We start from the raw sequence: 17,883 nt of genomic DNA, 5'->3' as shown, positions 1-17,883 counted from the left end.
AAGAATGTCAATGCTTTACAATCAGTCAAAAGATTGAACGTTCTGCCAATCAAATAAGCATGGAATCGTTCGACCCCCCATACTAAAGCCAGCGCCTCCTTCTCGGTCTGACAATACCGTCGTTCTATGTCTGTCAAAGATTTCGAAGCAAATGCTATAACTCGTGACACGTTCATCTTATCTGTTTGAATCAGGACAGCCCCTAATGCATGTGGACTAGCGTCAGTCATGACTGATGTATCATCTTCGACTCGATAAAATCCGAGACATCTGGCGTTTCCAATGTGGGTCTTGATATCGTTGAATGCTTTTTCTTCAGCTTCCCCCCAGACAAATTTTATTCCTTTTTGTGTCAACTTTCTGAGAGGTTCATCAATGGTAGCTAAATTGGGAACAAATTTTCCCATGTAGTTGGCTAGACCCAAGAAGCTTCTAACCTCGCTGTCATTGTTCGGTCGACGGAAACTCATAACAACATCCCTTTTACCTTTTGAGGGTAGAATACCTGTGGAGCTTATATGATATCCTAGGAAATCAAATTCAGTTACTCGAAAATGACATTTCTCTTGATTTTAAACTACACCGTGTTGAGCTAGCCTTTTCAGTACCTGAAATCGGATAAATTTGGAAAAAAAAAACAAAATCCATGTATGTATAACAGAAGGTTCATGTTTATTCAAATGAAAATCAATTGTGCATTATACCTTATCCAATCGCGCATCGTGTTCCTCGATTGTTTTTCCTTCTACTCCTACGTCATCGAGATACCAGTAAGCGCCCTCACAATCCGCTAGGATACCGTCCATGGTACGTTGGAAGATCTCAGGTGCAGAGACCAAACCAAAAGGAAGGCGCTTGAATTGATAGAGTCCACGGTGCGTGATGAAAGTCATAATGTTTTTGGACTTCTCATCGAGCTCTAATAGAAAAAAAGCATCTTTTATATCCAGAGTACTCCACACATTTCCTCTGCCTATTTTAGCCAAAACATCTTCAACAATGGGCATAGGATGGCGTTCTCTGATCACTGCTTGATTAACACGACGTAAGTCCACGCATAGCCGAATTTCACCGTTAGCCTTATTTGCGACTACTAATGGGGATACCCAAGTGGCAGGGCCTTTCTTCTCCTCGTGCCAGCAAATCATCAAGCTTCCTGTTGTCTCCGTTCTCCTGGGCAATTGGAATTCTACGCAGTGGTTGATAAATTGGGTTGACTTTTGGGTCCATTTCTATGTGCACCAGAACGCCTTTAATTTTTTGAAATGGTGCGTTAATTCCACTGACCACTTGCTTCACCTCTAGCCCAATTTTCAGGACACCTAATTGTTTAGATGTAGCATCTCCAAGCAAATTTCGTTGTCCCTTCGCTGTAACGAAGAATTCCGCGTCGACATGGCGCTCATCTACTTCCACGGTTACCTCGAAAGTCCCAAGAATTTCTAGCGGTTCATCGCTACCGTATGCCTTAAGGATTTTCTTGCTTCCTTTCGTACATTTATGTATTATTACGTTGCTCACTTTCAACATCTCCCATGATTCGGCAGTAACCAAGTTCACATCTGAACCGGAATCGACGAACATAACAACAGGTACCCTTCCAATGCGACACTTAATTTCATTTGTTCTATTTCCAGTGTGGAAGGTGTAGTACACTTTCTTGTCAGGGCAATCATCGGAGACTTCCTTTTCATGAGATGTAGCTTCGACTTCAACATCAATAGCTCTTACCTTTGAAGTGTCTGTACGCTGATGCTGCATGTGCCGCTTACGGCAAACCTTCTCAAAATGTCCTACAATCTGACACCGACGACATTTTTGACCTTTTGCCGGGCAATTTTCGGCCTTTGAGATGTGTCCAAATTTTCCACATGCATAGCAGAGAGTTCTCGATTCATTTCCACTTCCGTTCGTAGATGTTTTACCAAAAAAACGGTTAATCACTCGATCTTGCTTTCGTTCAGCCTTGCCACTGACGAACCTTTGTACCTTTCGAACTACCAATGTTCCAGCGTCACCATGAGAGCTTGAGTTACTGGTCATTTCCTTCTCCTGTATCCGCACACTTTCTAAGGATTCACCTAAGGCCTCAATGTCTGCTACTGACTGATATTTTTCTAAAATTTTCCGACGAAGTTCTTGTGATGTGCATCCCTCAATGATGACGTCAGTCAACATAATCTCCTCCAAAACACATCGTACTTCTCGACTGTGTTTTTCCAAACCACAATCTGACAGTTGTTGTCCTTGTTTTATGTTTCGTAGCTTATGCCTCTCCAATACGTTCTGACGACGTGGCTTGAAATATGAATCGAGTTTGTTTACTGCGTGATTGTACCACGGCTTCTCGAGCAGCACCATCGGAAAAGCTTCAGTACCTTCCAGATTCCGAAATACTTTCTGAAGTTGAGGTCCCCCTAAATGCAACATCTTCGATCGCATGAGCTTTTGATCCGTAATTTGATACGAATCGCAATAACACTCAAGAGCAAGCTTCCATTCCATCCACTCCTTTGCCAATTTGCTACTTTCAATCTGTTCACAGCGGAACATGGACAAAGGTCGGCTTTCATCCATCTAAAAATATATATACAAATAAAAACGTACTCCGTTAAATGCATATTACGTTTCTCTATTTATTTATTTAATACATAAGTGAAGCTTTATGGTGGTTAGATTTTCTCTTCAACCAACTTCGTCACAACTATTCCGGGCCCCCTAGCCAAAAGTACGGTCCCTAAACATGAGTATGGCCAAGCCATAATAATTCCACTCTCGGGCCCCCTAGCCTCGAGTACGGCCCCCTAGCCGTGAGTATGGCCAAGCCATAATAATTCCATTCTCGGGCCCCCTAGCCACGAGTACGGCCCCCTAGCCGTAAGTATGGCCAAGCCATTATAATTCCACTCTCGGGCCCCCTAGCCACGAGTACGGCCCCCTAGCCGTATATATGGCCTAGCCATAAATATTTCACTTTCGGGCCCCCTAGCCACGAGCACGACCTCCTCGTATGATCTAACCAAAATCTTCGGGCTCCCTAGCCGCGATTCATGGTAAAATTACGGGCACCAGCTAATATTCGACGTCACGTTTGGTCACATATCATTTTCTTTGCTATAGCTAAAAGTTAAATCTCTTTCGCCGAAATCACTTTTCCATTTTCATTTGCACACCTCTAACACCTCTCACCGCGAGAAAACGCATAAAAAACTATTCAAGGAGCACCCATACACAAAAAAACAGCGCTCAGCCACGAAACCATACTCTTTTCCTCCCGATGCTCGTGCAAAAAAACGCCATTTTGTTCCGCTTCGAAAATCACCGAATGAAAAATTCAACACTTCGTCCAACTGCAAATCGAAATGCCTATTAATATTTACCATAATCACTGGTTCCCTCGCTCGTCGCCAATTGTAGATTGTTGTTGGTTCCGTTTCCGATCCTGACTTCCCTAGTCCAGCCAATAATCTTCCGGATGAAATTCCGTCCGCAGTCTTCTATATCACACTCTAGAATTATCTGCCCAAGGTTTTTCTTCATCGTTCAAGGTAAGATAGACAAACATACACCGTAAATCCAAAGAGTACGCTTTCGTGTTTATTTAAACCCTACAGGAAGGTTTTCATGATAGTTTGAGACCCCTCTCCCCTCTATAAGGGGGTGCTGCCATGCAAATGAAACACAAATTTCTACATTACTCGAGAAATTATCAAGCAAATGCAACCAAATTTGGCATGTGAAGGTTTTAGGGTGCAATAAATGTTTTTATGGTGGTTGGATACTCCTCCCCCCTCTCTTAGGTGGGGGGGAGGGGATTGGTTTCTGCCATACAAATGAAACACAAATTACTGCATTACTCGAGAATTAATCAAGCAAATGTAACGAAATTTGGCATGTGAAGGTTTCAGGGTGCAATAAATGTTTTTATGGTGGTTAGACACTCCACCTCCTTCTTTAAGGGGGAGCTGCCATACTAATGAAACACAAACTTCTGTATTACTCGAGAATTAATCAAGCAAACGAAACCAAAAGTTATTGATAACAGAAAACAAAATAACAAAATAACAAAAACAAAAACAGCATTTTCAATCAAAGCATTATAATTTAATTTTATATCCATAGTTCTGTTTCACAATCTTTCGCCATCTTTCACACCGCTTAAATATTCTATCCTCCCAGAACATGTTTTCTTCCTCGTCGAAAACTGCTGCAAGCCATACATGTGAGAAACAGTTTGTAGCTCATAATACAGAATCCATTCCAAATCCCACTAGAAACTTAATCTCGTTGTAATTTCATAAATCCGTCAGACAACCTGGTTTCATTAAATTTTCAAGCATTGAGGGTAGAGATAAAAAAGTTAAGTTCAGCTTTGCGTCTAGAGAATTTAACTAAATATAAGATATATACAAGTGCGAATCGGAGAACTATGATGACAGTAAAGTTAGGAATGGAAACCAGTATATTTATTACGAATAATGTAAAGAGAACAAAAATCAAGAAAAATCAGGATAATTTTAGAAAAACCAGGATAAATTGAGTGTCCATCAGGATATCAGGGAGCGTTCTAAAAATCTGGGAAATCCTGAAAAATCAGGAAGGTTGGCATCTCTGCTTGTGACTGTTGTGACTAAAGGGCCTGGCTGGGTAAGGGAGTAAAAAGTGCCCTCAAACCAGCTGTATGGCAAATGTTGTATAAAGGGCGAACACGAAATTATTGCGACACATTCAACAGGGCATAACTTTTTTACCATCGGTTAAAAATCAACCAAATTTTGCACACTTTCTCATTGATGTGTATTGTCTACATGCTGTCAAACTCGAAGTCGAGTTTTTCGATTCAACGAAAATGGAGGTGAACCAACGCGAGTCGGGAGAACAAATTCTTTCCAAACACCTGGAATTTCCTGACCTGTCGCACCGGCAGTTGGGAAAAATGTTGAACATTCACCATTCAACCGTCTCCAGAGTGTTGAAGCGGTTCCAGGAGCGGTTGACGTTGGACCACGGCAAAGGAGCTGGAAGAAAACCGGGACCGGAGAACAAAAAGACGGAGGGATAGGTGAAGCGGACGATTAAAGCAAGTCCCAACGTCTCAAACCGTGATTTGGCTAAAAAGATCGGCATGTCGCAGAGCTACGTCCAGAATGCAAAGAAAAGAGCTGGACTACATACATACAAGGTACAGAACTTCCCAAACCGCGATGAGCGGCAACAATCGACGGCTAAAACTCGAGCACGGAAGCTCTACGAAAAGATGCTGACAAAATATGGCTGCTGTGTGATGGACGACGAAACGTATATAAAAGCCGATTTTAAGCAAATTCCGGGGTTGGAATTTTTCACCGGCAAGAGCAAGTTCGATGTGGACGACAAATTTAAGAAGAAGAAAATGTCGAGGTTCGCCTCCAAATATCTCGTTTGGCAGGCCATCTGCTCTTGCGGACTGAGGAGTGAGCCTTTCGTGAAAAAGGGCACAGTAAATGGCGAGATCTACAAATCTGAGTACCTCGAGAAGCGCCTTTTGTCGTTCTTGCAGCAGCACGACGAAGCTCCGCTATTTTGGCCAGATTTGGCATCATGCCACTATTCTAAAAGGGCCCTGGAGTGGTATGAGGCCAATTCTGTCCATTTTGTTCCAAAGGACATGAACCCGCCAAACTGTCCGGAGCCCGGTGGAGCAGTACTGGGCAATAATAAAGCGGGAACTTCAGAAGAACAAGAATACAGTCAAAGACTAGAAGGACATGTTAAGAAAATGGAAAAAAACTGAGAAACTGGTACCGGATGCCACTGTAAATACTTTGATGGAGGGCATCAAGCGAAAATGCGTTCAATTTTACACTCAAGGCTCCATCGATTTACTTTTCTTTTGATTTTTGAAGTAAATATATGTATAAAACTACCCTAAAATTTTGGTTTGATTCTAAACATTATAAGAAAATTGGCATGACATTTTCGGTGTTGCAATAATTTCGTGTTCGCCCTTTAGGATATTAAATAAGAAATTTTGGCGGTTTATTTGAACCCCTATGTGGTTTGACGTAGGATCTATAGTGAAAAACGTACTTTTTCGTTTATTTCTCGCCATCCTCAAGAGCTTCGAGATAAAAATTTGAACAAAAACTGAATGTGCAACTTACTACGGAGTATCAATAAAAATTATCAAAAAAAAAAATTTATCAAAAATTTTAGTACCAAAAAAGTATTGAAATTTTGAATTTTTTTTGACGTGGGACTACGTCTAACCGGAATATATGGAGGGTAAAATGAAAACCTAAACACAGAACATGCAGGAAAAAATGAAAGATTTCGAATGCTTATAACTCGAACATTTCGTACTGGATAGGAGAGATGTTTGCATCACTTGATAGGGAATATTTCTACGCATCTATCGCAACTAACAAAATGTTGTTTTTCATTAGATAAACAATTGAATAACTGTAAAATATTAGGCGTTATCTAAACGCCCTAACTGCATCGTTTTGATTGGCCCGATTTACGGTTTCCCTAACACAGCCATCAAAACCAAGCAGCCTAAGGGAAATCGGCATTGCAAATTCATACAAATCGGGGGTATTTTTGTTCCGATTGAAATGTGTTTACCTAACACAGACTTCAAAACCGAGGTTTCTGGGGAAATCGGCTCTGCAAATAAATGCAAACTGCGAGTACTTTTGTCCTCGCTTGCCTTTGTGCAGAGTGGAATATGTCTGTCCTAACATGATCTTCTAAACTTAGGAACCTGGGAAAATCGTGCAGACACTAAAAGCGAATGAACTTCCCAGTTTCAAGCAAATTCGAGATTCGAAAAGTATGTACACTTTTGGGATGTAAACTTCAGAGGGAAATGTAAAATAAAATAATCGTTTGATAATTTTTTTTGTCTTTATTGGAAAGATTTTCAGCCTTAGGCTGGTTCATCAAACGTTTGATAATTCTTCCGTACATATATTTTGTTCTAGTCATCATACCAAACGTAAAAGGTCCGTCATTAAATTTACTTGTAACGAAGAACAATCAATCACAATAAATGAATTGACTTTACACGGCATTTGTTCATTTTTTTCACTCACAGAGCAAATATATTGAACTCAATTGAATTTGGAAACTGTTTCATTCAATCAAGAATTTAATCAATACAAACGAATGATTGCTAAGCTAAGGTAGTTCCACGTGAACCTTGCGGTTATATCATAGATATAACCCACTAATTTTTGAATGCAGATATTCATTACTACTCTTATTCTTATTTAAATGTATTCCTACGGCTTTCATAGATATGTGTGATTTTTTCAGTGTTGCGTGATACAAATTTTTTTTTTTTATTTCCAAAGGGTCTGGCTGGGTATGGGAGTAAAAAGTGCCCTCAAACCAAATCACCAGTTGTATGGAAAATATTGTATAGAGTACTAAATAAAACATTTTGGCGGTAGTAACATATACTTGAGTCCTTATATGGTACACCATAGAATCTATGGTGAAAAATGCACCTTCTCTTTTTTTTCACGCCATTCTCAATAGCTTTGGAACAAAAACATGGTAAAAAATACTGAAAGTACATTTTACTAAGGCTTCATCAAAAAATCAAATATTAAAAAAAATAAATTAATTTTTATTTTAATTTTAAATTAATTTTTTTTTTATTCTGAGATTCAGTACTACTTTAGTTTGTATTCAAATTTCTTCCTACGTCTATTTTAGGTCTATGTGATTTTTTTTTCTGAATTTTTAGAGTGTTTTTCGCGGTACAAAAAAAAATTTTTTTCAGGCATTTCGAAATTTTGACAGAAATATTACTTTGAGATCCACTTTTGCTCTAATTTTTATTTAAATGTATTCGTATATGTTGTTTTTTCCACATGTAGCGTAATTTTTTCTTGAGGTTTTAAGAGAATTGCGCGAAAAAAAATGGTTTTTGGCCTTTGGGCATTTTTAGTTTATTTTGAATTTAAAGACCCAGTACTGCTCTGATATTTATTTATATTTTGTTTTTTTATAGGTCTAAATTTTGTCGGTATATTTAGAGCATTGCGCTGTACAAAGTTTTTTTTCTCATATCTTGAAATATATGAGATTATCTTTACATCGGATTTAAATTGTTTACCAAATTCATAGAAGTCAGCAGTGCGATAGAGCTCTGTGAGAAAAAATAAAGTCCTTGTGGAAAGATCATTCGGATTAATGATAAGAACACTTAAAAACATCCAAATTATTATGATTTTTTAAATTTTAATCTTACAATTGAAAACCACGAATACAATAAAATAATCGATTTCAAGAAAAAGGTTGTGTCTCGCAATGCTCTTAAACATTCAGGAAAAAATTCCACATGTTGAAAAAAAGACACATACGAACGCATTTAAATAAAAATTAGAGCAGAAGCGGGTCTCAAAGCTATATTTTTTTCAAAATTTCGAAATTCCAGAAAATATATTAAATTTTTTTGTACCGCATATTTAAATTTTTTCTTATAATTACATTTTTTGATGAAAAAATTGTTTTAAGATATTTATCGATATACCTTAGTAAGATGTACATTCATTATTTTTTCCATATTTTTGTCTCAAAGCTATTGAGAATGACCATAGATCCTATGGTGTACCATATAAGGACTCAAATATATGGTACTACTCAAATATATGGTGTTGACGTGGGACTACGTCTAACCGGAGTATATGGGGGGTAAAATGGAAACACAGAACATGCAGGAAAAAATGAAAGATTCCGAATGCTTATAACTCGAACATTTCTTACTGGATCGGAAAGATGTTTGCATCAACTGATAGGGAATATTTCTACGCATTTATCGCAATTAATAAAATGTTATTTTTCATAAGACAAACAATTGAATTACTGTAAAACGTTAAGCGTTATATAAACGTCCTAACTACCTCGTTTTGATTGGCCCGGTTAACGGTTTCCCCAACACAGCCATCAAAACCAACCAGCATTGGGGAAATCGGCATTGCAAATACATGAAAGTATGGGGATTTTTGTTCTCATCGAAACGTGTTCCCTAACACAGACTTCAAAACCAAGCAGCGTTGGAGAAATCGGCTTTGGTAATACATGAAAGTCGGGGGTATTTTTGTTCCGACTTAAATGTGTTTCCCTAACACGGACTTTAAAATCATTGAGCGAGGGGAAATTGGCATTGGCATACATGTAAGTCGTTGTCATTTTTGTTCCGACTATTATGTGTTTCCTTAACGTAGACTTCAAATCAATGGAGCGTGGGGAAATTTGCATTGCAAATTCAAGCAAGTCGGGAGTATTACTGTTTTGGCTGGAATATGTTTCCCTAACACAGACTTCAAATCCATGGAGCGTGGGGAAATTGGCATTGCAAATTCATGCAATTCGAGGGTATTTTTGTTCCGACTGAAATGTGTTTCCCTAAAAGCCCCCGCAGACTGCAGGCATTTGCATATGCGCACACTTCACCGATTCAGTATCGGCCGATAAAAAGTTCGATGGGCTTCCCGATTGCATTCAAACTGTTTTGTCGGCAAACTATCGGCCGTCTGTTTAATCAGTACTGGCTAGCTTTGACCTGCGGCCATACGACGATTGTCTATTGGTCGATTGTTCAATTCGCTCTCAATTTTGGAATCCGACATACGTGCCGTGCAAATCACTGAGAATGGGATGCACCCAATACTCTCGGATTCTGATTCTGTTGATTTTCCTTCTCCGTTGTCAAACGATGATTAAACAATATGCGTTCGACGTACATGTCAAAATCGAAACTGAGTACCTGAAGTTCATCAAACCAAGCAAATTCGCGGTTCGAGAAGTACGTACACTTGAGAGATGCAAACTTGTAATATAAAATAATCGTTTGATAATTCTTCCGTTCACATCTTTTGTCCTAGGCATCATACCAAACGTAAAAGAAATTAATTTTAAATTTACTTATAACGAAGAACATAATCTATCACAATGCGTGAATTGACCTTACATGGCATTTATTCAATCTTTTTACTCACAAACCGAATATATTGAATTCTGAAATTGGTTCATTCAATCAAAAATTCAATCAATACAAACAAATGATTGCTAAGCTATGGTAGTCCCACGTCAACTTTGCGGATATATCATAGATATAACCCACCCCTTTTTTTATTTAGTACTCTATACAATATTTTCCATACAGCTAGTGATTTGGTTTGAGGGCACTTTTTACTCCCTTACCCAGCCAGACCCTTTGGAAATATAAAAAAAAATGTTTTGTATCGCACAACACTGAAAATAAATCTGAAAAAAACACACATCTAAATAAGCCGTAGGAACACATTTAAATATGAATTAGAGTAGTACTGAATCTCTAAATCGCAAAATTTTTTTTTTCTAAATTTCAATATTTTTTTTAGTACTTCAATTTTTGATAAATTTTTTTTTGTTAATTTTTCTTGATACACCGTAGTAACATGCACATTTAGTATTTTTTTCAAATTTTTATCTCGAAGCTCTTGAGGATGGCGTGAAATAAACGAAAAAGTACGTTTTTCACTATAGATCCTGCGTCAAACCATATAGGGGTTCAAATAAACCGCCAAAATTCCTTATTTAATATCCTATACAATATTTGCTATACAGCTGGTGATTTGGTTTGGGGGCACTTTTTACTCCCTTACCCGGCCAGGCCCTTTACATTCTACTGCTCGTTTTACTCGTGAATTTTCGTTAACCTTGATAAACTACATTTTCAGTTCATTAATGGATGTATATAGGAATTAGAAATGTCCCGATCTGGTCAGGGATCATTTTGTCAAAAGGAGGTCTTCCGACCTGCGCTGGTGCATGCGTATTATATGTCATAGAAATCCAGGCTATGAATTTATTTGAAATTAGTTTCTCCAGGAACATTAGTGATATCGTAGTATACAAAATCATTTTCCATTTTCAGGATGGATTGGCTCTAAAACTGATAAATAAAACAAGCATAAAAACAAATAGAAACGCGCAAATTAATAAATTCAATCACGAGTGGTACTTCAAGTGCTTAATCATAGTGATTTAGAACAAAATTAACAACCCAACAAAACTTAAATATAAATGAATTGAGTATCCTTTCATTTCATTTTCTCCCACCCATTCCCGAGCCAAATATCGACGACGCCAAATAAATTCCTACTTCCGTATCATTGCCGTCGGAATTTACCACCAACCGGCGATCATCGTATTTCATACTCAGAGGGCGGAGGGCATTGCGTAGAGCATGGGCAATCCCAACCTTCACAACTCATCGCACAGTTGACACCGCGGAGACGGTCGGCCTACACGCCGAGATCCCAATGATCTCACCCATTATTAACAGGGCGTAATTGGCGGCAAAGATGATACGCGGAGTCAAAGAAAGCCGCAAAGGATCCAACGATTACGAGATTACGAGATGCAATGAACAGCGGACGAAGTACGGAAAACGGAAGAATTATGTTTATGGGCAAATCTCTCTCTCTCTCTCTCTCTCTCTCTCTCTCTCTCTCTCTCTTTCTTCCTCCGGTATGAAGCAAATCACAACCACAGGACAGTCCACGAGGCAGGTGGGGGAAAATGAGCACAACTTTCAAATGCTCCTTTTCTGATTGCACAGCCAAAACCAATACCATAAAGTGAAATCCTCTCGCACGGCAGCGATCGGAGATGCTTTCTCTCTCACGTGGTATACACGCGCACTCACACATCCCCGCCCGGGCCAACGTGAGAGCAGAATGATACGAGGGAGAAAATTTGGCCATGTGTACCTGCGCGGCGCAACTTCCAGCGTACCACTTCCAAGTGATCAGTCGTCGGAGTGAGATATACTGTGCGCTCTGCTTGAAGATCGGAGATCTTTGTTGTCAAAGATTTTTGGCTTTGATATAAGGCTTCGGAATTCGAGGTATTTTGGTGTTTTATCGAGTGGAACGCGTGCGAGACAGGTGATACGTGTGAAATGTGTTTGAACTGTTAGCAGGAAGTTTCGCCGCCTGGAGAAAGAAATATATACTCGCAGAAGGAAACAAACGGAGTTAAAAAAAACATTTTCATCAATTGCCGTGATGTTCCGCGGTTTTGATTAATTAGGTGTGAATCGAGTGCGCACACGGCTTGCGCGTTATTGGCGGCGTGTTTTTTTTTTGTTTTTCGACATTCGGGAATTTTTTCTCCATTTTGGCCTTTTATCTCCTATCACACAGCCGCCTTAAACTAGCTGATTGCTTGTCCCGATGGTGCGCGGCGGCGGGAGATGAAAGGAAGCAAGCGGATGTGCTAGCGGTTCGCGGTCGTTCAGAAGAAAGCAAGTGCCGGGAAGTGGTTCTGACTGCCCGGAGGAGTTTTGAGTTATATGTTATAGTGAGGAAAATAGTCTTATCTAGCGGGATGGCTATCCGATTTGCGATAATCGTTTATTGACGCGACAAACGTGACTGAGTGGGAAAGTGGCAGTTGTTGAAGAAGGTGATTCTGGGATGTCATGCTGGTAGGAAACAAGTAGTGTACGGGGATACGATCGATGGGAATGCAATGGATAAGAAACAACACAAATCGTTGGCAGGAAAAGCTTCGGGTATTATGAATTGTTGTGCAAATTGTGTGGTGTAGTTTCGCATCGTGGGATAAAATAGTACTAGTACTAAAGCAATTTTGGGAAGTATAGAAAAAAAAACCAAGAGGGCAAACATAACAGCGACATCAAAGAGTAAAGTGTACCAATGAATTGGCCAACTATAGCTGTAGTAGAAATAATAACAGAAGTAAATTCAGCTCGATCAAAGTGAGTTTTCCTGAAACGAAAATTAAATGTTCCTAACTATAAAGAAGTAGCTTGCGACATCAAAGGAAGAACGCTGGGCGGCAAGCGGCCAAGTCCAAACGATATTTTGTGTGAGCACGAGTGAGCGGGAGGGCGCACGCTGTTGTCTTCCAAGTGCTCTGCGCGCCTACGGTCTCTGCCCGAGGAGGTGACCACAGACGTGGAGGAGCAGTGTTTTGGTTTCATCATTCGGATCGTGAGCAACACCAGAACGGAGAACTGACGCGGTGCAAAATGCGAAGGAATGCGAGTGGAGCTTTATTTACGGTGAGTCTCGAAACAGTGCCGTTTCGTTTATGGTTTCAAATTGCAAGACAACGATCGGTTTACGCGCGTTCCTTGGGTGTAAGGGAGGGTGATTATGCACTGGACTTAGATGTGCCTGTTTTCGTTCTGTTCGTGTAGAACCGTAGAATTTTACGAATCTGCGGATTTCACTGTTTGTGAAAAGACATCCTCCCCGTAAATAATTAAAACGATTGAATATTTTTTGTACAATGGTTTCAATTACGATATTAATTTGTGTTAATAAAAAAGTACTGGTGTATACCGAAAAAAATGAATTTCGATTATTTTTTTATTGGCGATATGTCGCGGTATACCGTTTTGAGTCATTCCGAACATACTCAAATTCCGAACACTCCACTTCAAAAACTAAATTTATCGAACATCAATGATATAAATACAGTCAGGCTTTTTTTACGCGGGGGATATTAACCTTGTTAAAAAACCTCGTTAACACTAAACCTACCACGAGAGGTCAAATGACCCATTTTAAGCTTTGAGTCTAAATTTTCTTGCAAATTACCTTGTCACAACATAATTTGCCTACACTACTTTTCTAAAACCATACATCGAATGTATTTCCATTTGTTTACTCCTCTCTTGTTATTTTTTTTACTGAGAAATAAATGTAATCTGCCCTAACTACCGCAACGGGTCATTTGACCCTTGCAAACATTTTGAATGATATCAGAAAAATTTGTAAGTGTTGTTGTGATACAAAACCATTGCATTACACATTTTTGGTATTGCTTTACACTTTTTGTTGTATTTGTGAATGAATAGTGAATGATTAGAATTAATTGTATTGCTGACTATCCAAGCGAGCTAACATTAACCATTCCAAGTTTCAGTGCTATTTTACGTGTCAAAAATTGTAATATAATTATTTTGCTAATAATTGTTTCCTAAAAATGTTGAAATATACAGGAAATATACAGGAGAAATATATTATGTCACGTTTCTCAACAAAACTATATAAATCGAGTCATTGTTCACTAACTATTCATAAAGGGTCACTTGACCCGCTGTGGTAGGAATAGGTATACATGGAACATCGGTAGGTTTAGTGTTAATGGGGGAAATCCACGTAAAAAAATGCGTTAATTGGAAAATCCACGTAAAAAACCCGTAATTGAAAAATCCGCATTAATTGAAAGACCGCGGTAAAAAAAACGTGCAAAAAGACCTGGGTGTAATTGAATCATGAAAACCTCGATACTATTTAGGGTATACCCTTTTCAAAACTAAATTAACCGAACATCAATGTTTATTTGATGCCTATAAATGTGTATAACAACATTGTTCGGAATTTGAGTAAAAATGGTACCGTAAACCGGGGGCAAACTGATCACAATTTTCAGAAAAATGTAAATATTTCCGAAATGTTTTGTTTAAATTAAATCCAATTATTTTTAAAACCAGTACTGATGCCAAGGTCATAAATCGCAGTGAATTGTTTTGTTATAAAATTTCATCGAACGTTAGTTTGGAAAATCTTTATTGAAAAATTTCAAAACATACCCTTTGGGTGAAATCAATCTTTTTTTTTCTTTCTTATTTTCTAATGTAATATGTACGAAAATGTATAAACAAAATAACTGATTTCTTTACCTAATGTTATATAAATGATCATTCAAGCGTTTGAAGACACCTAATCTGATTAAATTCACCTGAAAGCGTAGTGGTGCATTCCTCATATCTCGGTCTAAAGTTTGAGCTGCAGGTCATTCGGAAACCGTCCGAGTCATCCTAAAGTGGGCATAAACCCTTGAAATGGTCACCAATGATCTAGTGTTGTGATGGGATTTGGTTCTGGTCATAAAGTGGTCACTTTCCTCGGAAACCTGATCCGGAACATATCCGAGTTACGTCAATGAGGGCATATAGGCTTGAATTCATCACAAATAAGCTAGTTTTGAAAAATCATGTGGTTTTATACTCGTAACTGACGGATTTTGTGTTGCTTTGTGTTCTGAAATTTATGGTCATTGAACTTGTTCCCGTCATATCTCCGGAACCAGTGGACCGATTCCGATAAAGCTTCAACGGGTTCTCAAACGTAACACAATGGGGTTTCAAATGAAACTTGTCGCGTCAAATTCGATTCAGGGGTCTGGTGAGTAAAAAAAGTTCTGTTTTATGGTGCTTTTTCGTGAAATTGATTTTTTCATTTATTTTAACAGTAACTGTAACTATCTGAATACCATTCCAACTCGTAAGGAATCAGCTGAGTGTGAATCAATATGTTTGGCGTCTAGAGATATTGTTTAGATGTGCTGAAAATATGTTACTTTACCATGATTAAAAATGGAAACGAAAATTCTGTTCGGAAAAACATAAATTTTTATGCAATTTAATAAGCGATTTCATGAAACCACTGACTTTTTTTGCGGTTTCATGAATAAAGCACACAACATTGAACGATGTTATAGTAAAATTAAGAAATTTTCTAACAAGAATCATCAGTTGGAGAATATTTTATGGTTAGATTGGCTTGTTGTTAGTCAAATACTTTCGTGTCGTGACGAAACATAAAAATGATCTTTCTCCTATGTTTTATCAACAATATATGAACGTAGATTCCATAATATATGATATAATCTTCCGGTTTGCTAGTATGCTAGTTGGTAGTATTGAATGCTAAAAAATATGGAAGCCCCATACGATATGGGCTTACCAGCGGAAGTCGAATATCGTATTCCGATGTCATTTTGAAATCGAGGATGATGACTTCCGGTTTGTTAAAAACGGATATAAAAGACCGGGAATGGCATGAAAGCCCACAATACGATCTTGAATGATAATGTTGACATATATACATGGGTGAGCGAAGAGGAATAAACAAAAAGAGTAATGTTTGATAGTGAAAGATAGGATTTAAGTGAGAGGGAGATAATGTTTGAGTGAAAAGAACTTAGCCTTAGAGCAACGTGTGTGGAGTTATACAAAGAAAGTGCACATACAAATGCACACGCAAACATATACGATCAGCGAATAACGATCAAAGTCAACATCAAAGTCAAAGTCATCTTCAACACGCAAACATAAACGTCCTTGCACAGGTATGTGCGCGGATGCATACAAAGAGTTTCTCAAAAGTTTTTGATAGCAGAATCAAATGGGTTCCTTCTGTGGTGAGTGCCACTCGATGAACCAGGATTGTGCTAGCCATTGATGGCAAGCGCCAGAGTGAACGTGTTAAACAATCACGATATAAAAACTGGAGGTCGGTTTGGGACCACCCCGACTTTTCCCGAATAAAGACATACCGTGTATTACAGGCAGTGCTGAAAATATTCACGTTCACGACATTCAAATTCAGCGAATTGCTGCCTTCCTTGTATTGATAACCTACTGCTCAAGCGAGAGTCGATAAATATGGAACAACACTGTCAATGAACCCCAGTGGATTGAACATCAACATCAGCTTGCCATGAAGTTCATTTCTCATTTGCACCTTCCTTTTCGTCATGGTATTCGTAAGGTCGAAAAAGAAGATCATTGCGTGTTAGTGAAAATCAAAGCATAAAATTCAATGTCACCAATTGAGAGTAAAATCGATTAATGGTAAAGGATGGCAATCCATCACACAAAATTCTTGTTTTTGGCGAGTTCGGCAATAGAATGTATAGAATAACTCTTGTTACGTTTTATGAATCTACTCACGATTGCCCGGAAATGACATACACCACCATTTATATGTGCAGTGGGTGACACGTTTTCAATAAAAATTCACTGCAAGCGATCAAGATCAACTTAACGTTCGTGATAATCACCTGAAATTATTGACAGTAATGGAAGTGCCTGAATGCAGGCTTTTCGAAATTCGTTCATGCTGTTTTCGATCAATATACCAGACAAAGCTCATGCGTCTCGACTCTTGTGTTATACTCATTATGACAGATATGGTGTTGAGTTTCAACAGAAGAGAATTCATCCGATACTGGGAAAAATCTAATTCCTTCATTCGTGAATAAATTTTGATAATTTGTGGCACTGATTACAGGTAACAGGAAGATTCAATTTATATAGTTTATTTAGATGAACATACCATGAACAATTAAAATTGCCTTTTTTTGCAATGTTTCACAATCTAAAAGAACATAGAACCCATTCTGCACACAGGTCAAATATATTTCTTCTCTGTTTTTGAAGGAATGAAAACGTAAAATGGCGCTAAAACGCTAAAATGAAGATAGAGGGAAAAATGTAACTAATACTATGAAATTATATTATGAAATTGTCAGCATCATGACACCTTTCATTTGACACTATTGAAAATTCAGTAGGAAGCACCGTTCCTGAGATACAAAGGAGCTTGCGTTAGGATCACCTTCCCCTATAGGATGGACTTTTGGAAGGGGAAGAGGAGATCTCATAGGAAAGTAAGAAGTATTCAGAGGAATAAAAAAACACAAAGGATAGTATATCGCTTGCTACAATTCGGTGAAATTCTTATTTAATACAACTTATTGATTGTGTGACGTGAGAACGCTTCGTGGAGACTGTTTATTCGCACAGAGCGCGTTGTCACGTTACAAAATGCATGCCGTCAAAATGCATGTTCTTGCGAGTTTTTTTTGAAAAACTGAGTATACAGGAATCTATGTTCATCTTTCATTGACAAATCATAGAATAAAGTTTATTTGTATGTTTTGAAACGGAACTGAAAATACATTAATCTTAGAGGCGAATGAACTTCAAAGTTTAAAGCCTCTTAAAAACAAAGAAAGAAGAAGAAGAAATACATTAATGTTCAAAAGTCGGAACCTGCAAAAAGACAGGTGTTGTCACGT

At 38.3% G+C, this 17,883-nt stretch overlaps 1 protein-coding gene across 1 annotated transcript in view; it reads left to right on the top strand.

Annotated features, from left to right (window-relative positions):
- Positions 1 to 11,794: 11,794 nt before the first annotated feature.
- The window catches only part of LOC129767527 (palmitoleoyl-protein carboxylesterase NOTUM), a 41,237-nt gene continuing 35,148 nt past the window's right edge, over positions 11,795 to 17,883 (top strand). Inside the window, exon 1 of the mRNA XM_055768521.1 lies at positions 11,795 to 13,069. Coding sequence (XP_055624496.1) covers positions 13,037 to 13,069 — 33 coding nt within the window. The 5' untranslated portion in view covers positions 11,795 to 13,036. The remainder of the gene's footprint in view (positions 13,070 to 17,883) is intronic.

This window comes from Toxorhynchites rutilus, chromosome 2, assembly GCF_029784135.1.
Source record: "Toxorhynchites rutilus septentrionalis strain SRP chromosome 2, ASM2978413v1, whole genome shotgun sequence".
In the NCBI taxonomy this organism is placed as follows: domain Eukaryota; kingdom Metazoa; phylum Arthropoda; class Insecta; order Diptera; family Culicidae; genus Toxorhynchites; species Toxorhynchites rutilus.
The sequence above is the reverse complement of the archived record's forward strand: the minus strand, read 5'-3'. Positions and strand labels throughout refer to the sequence as shown.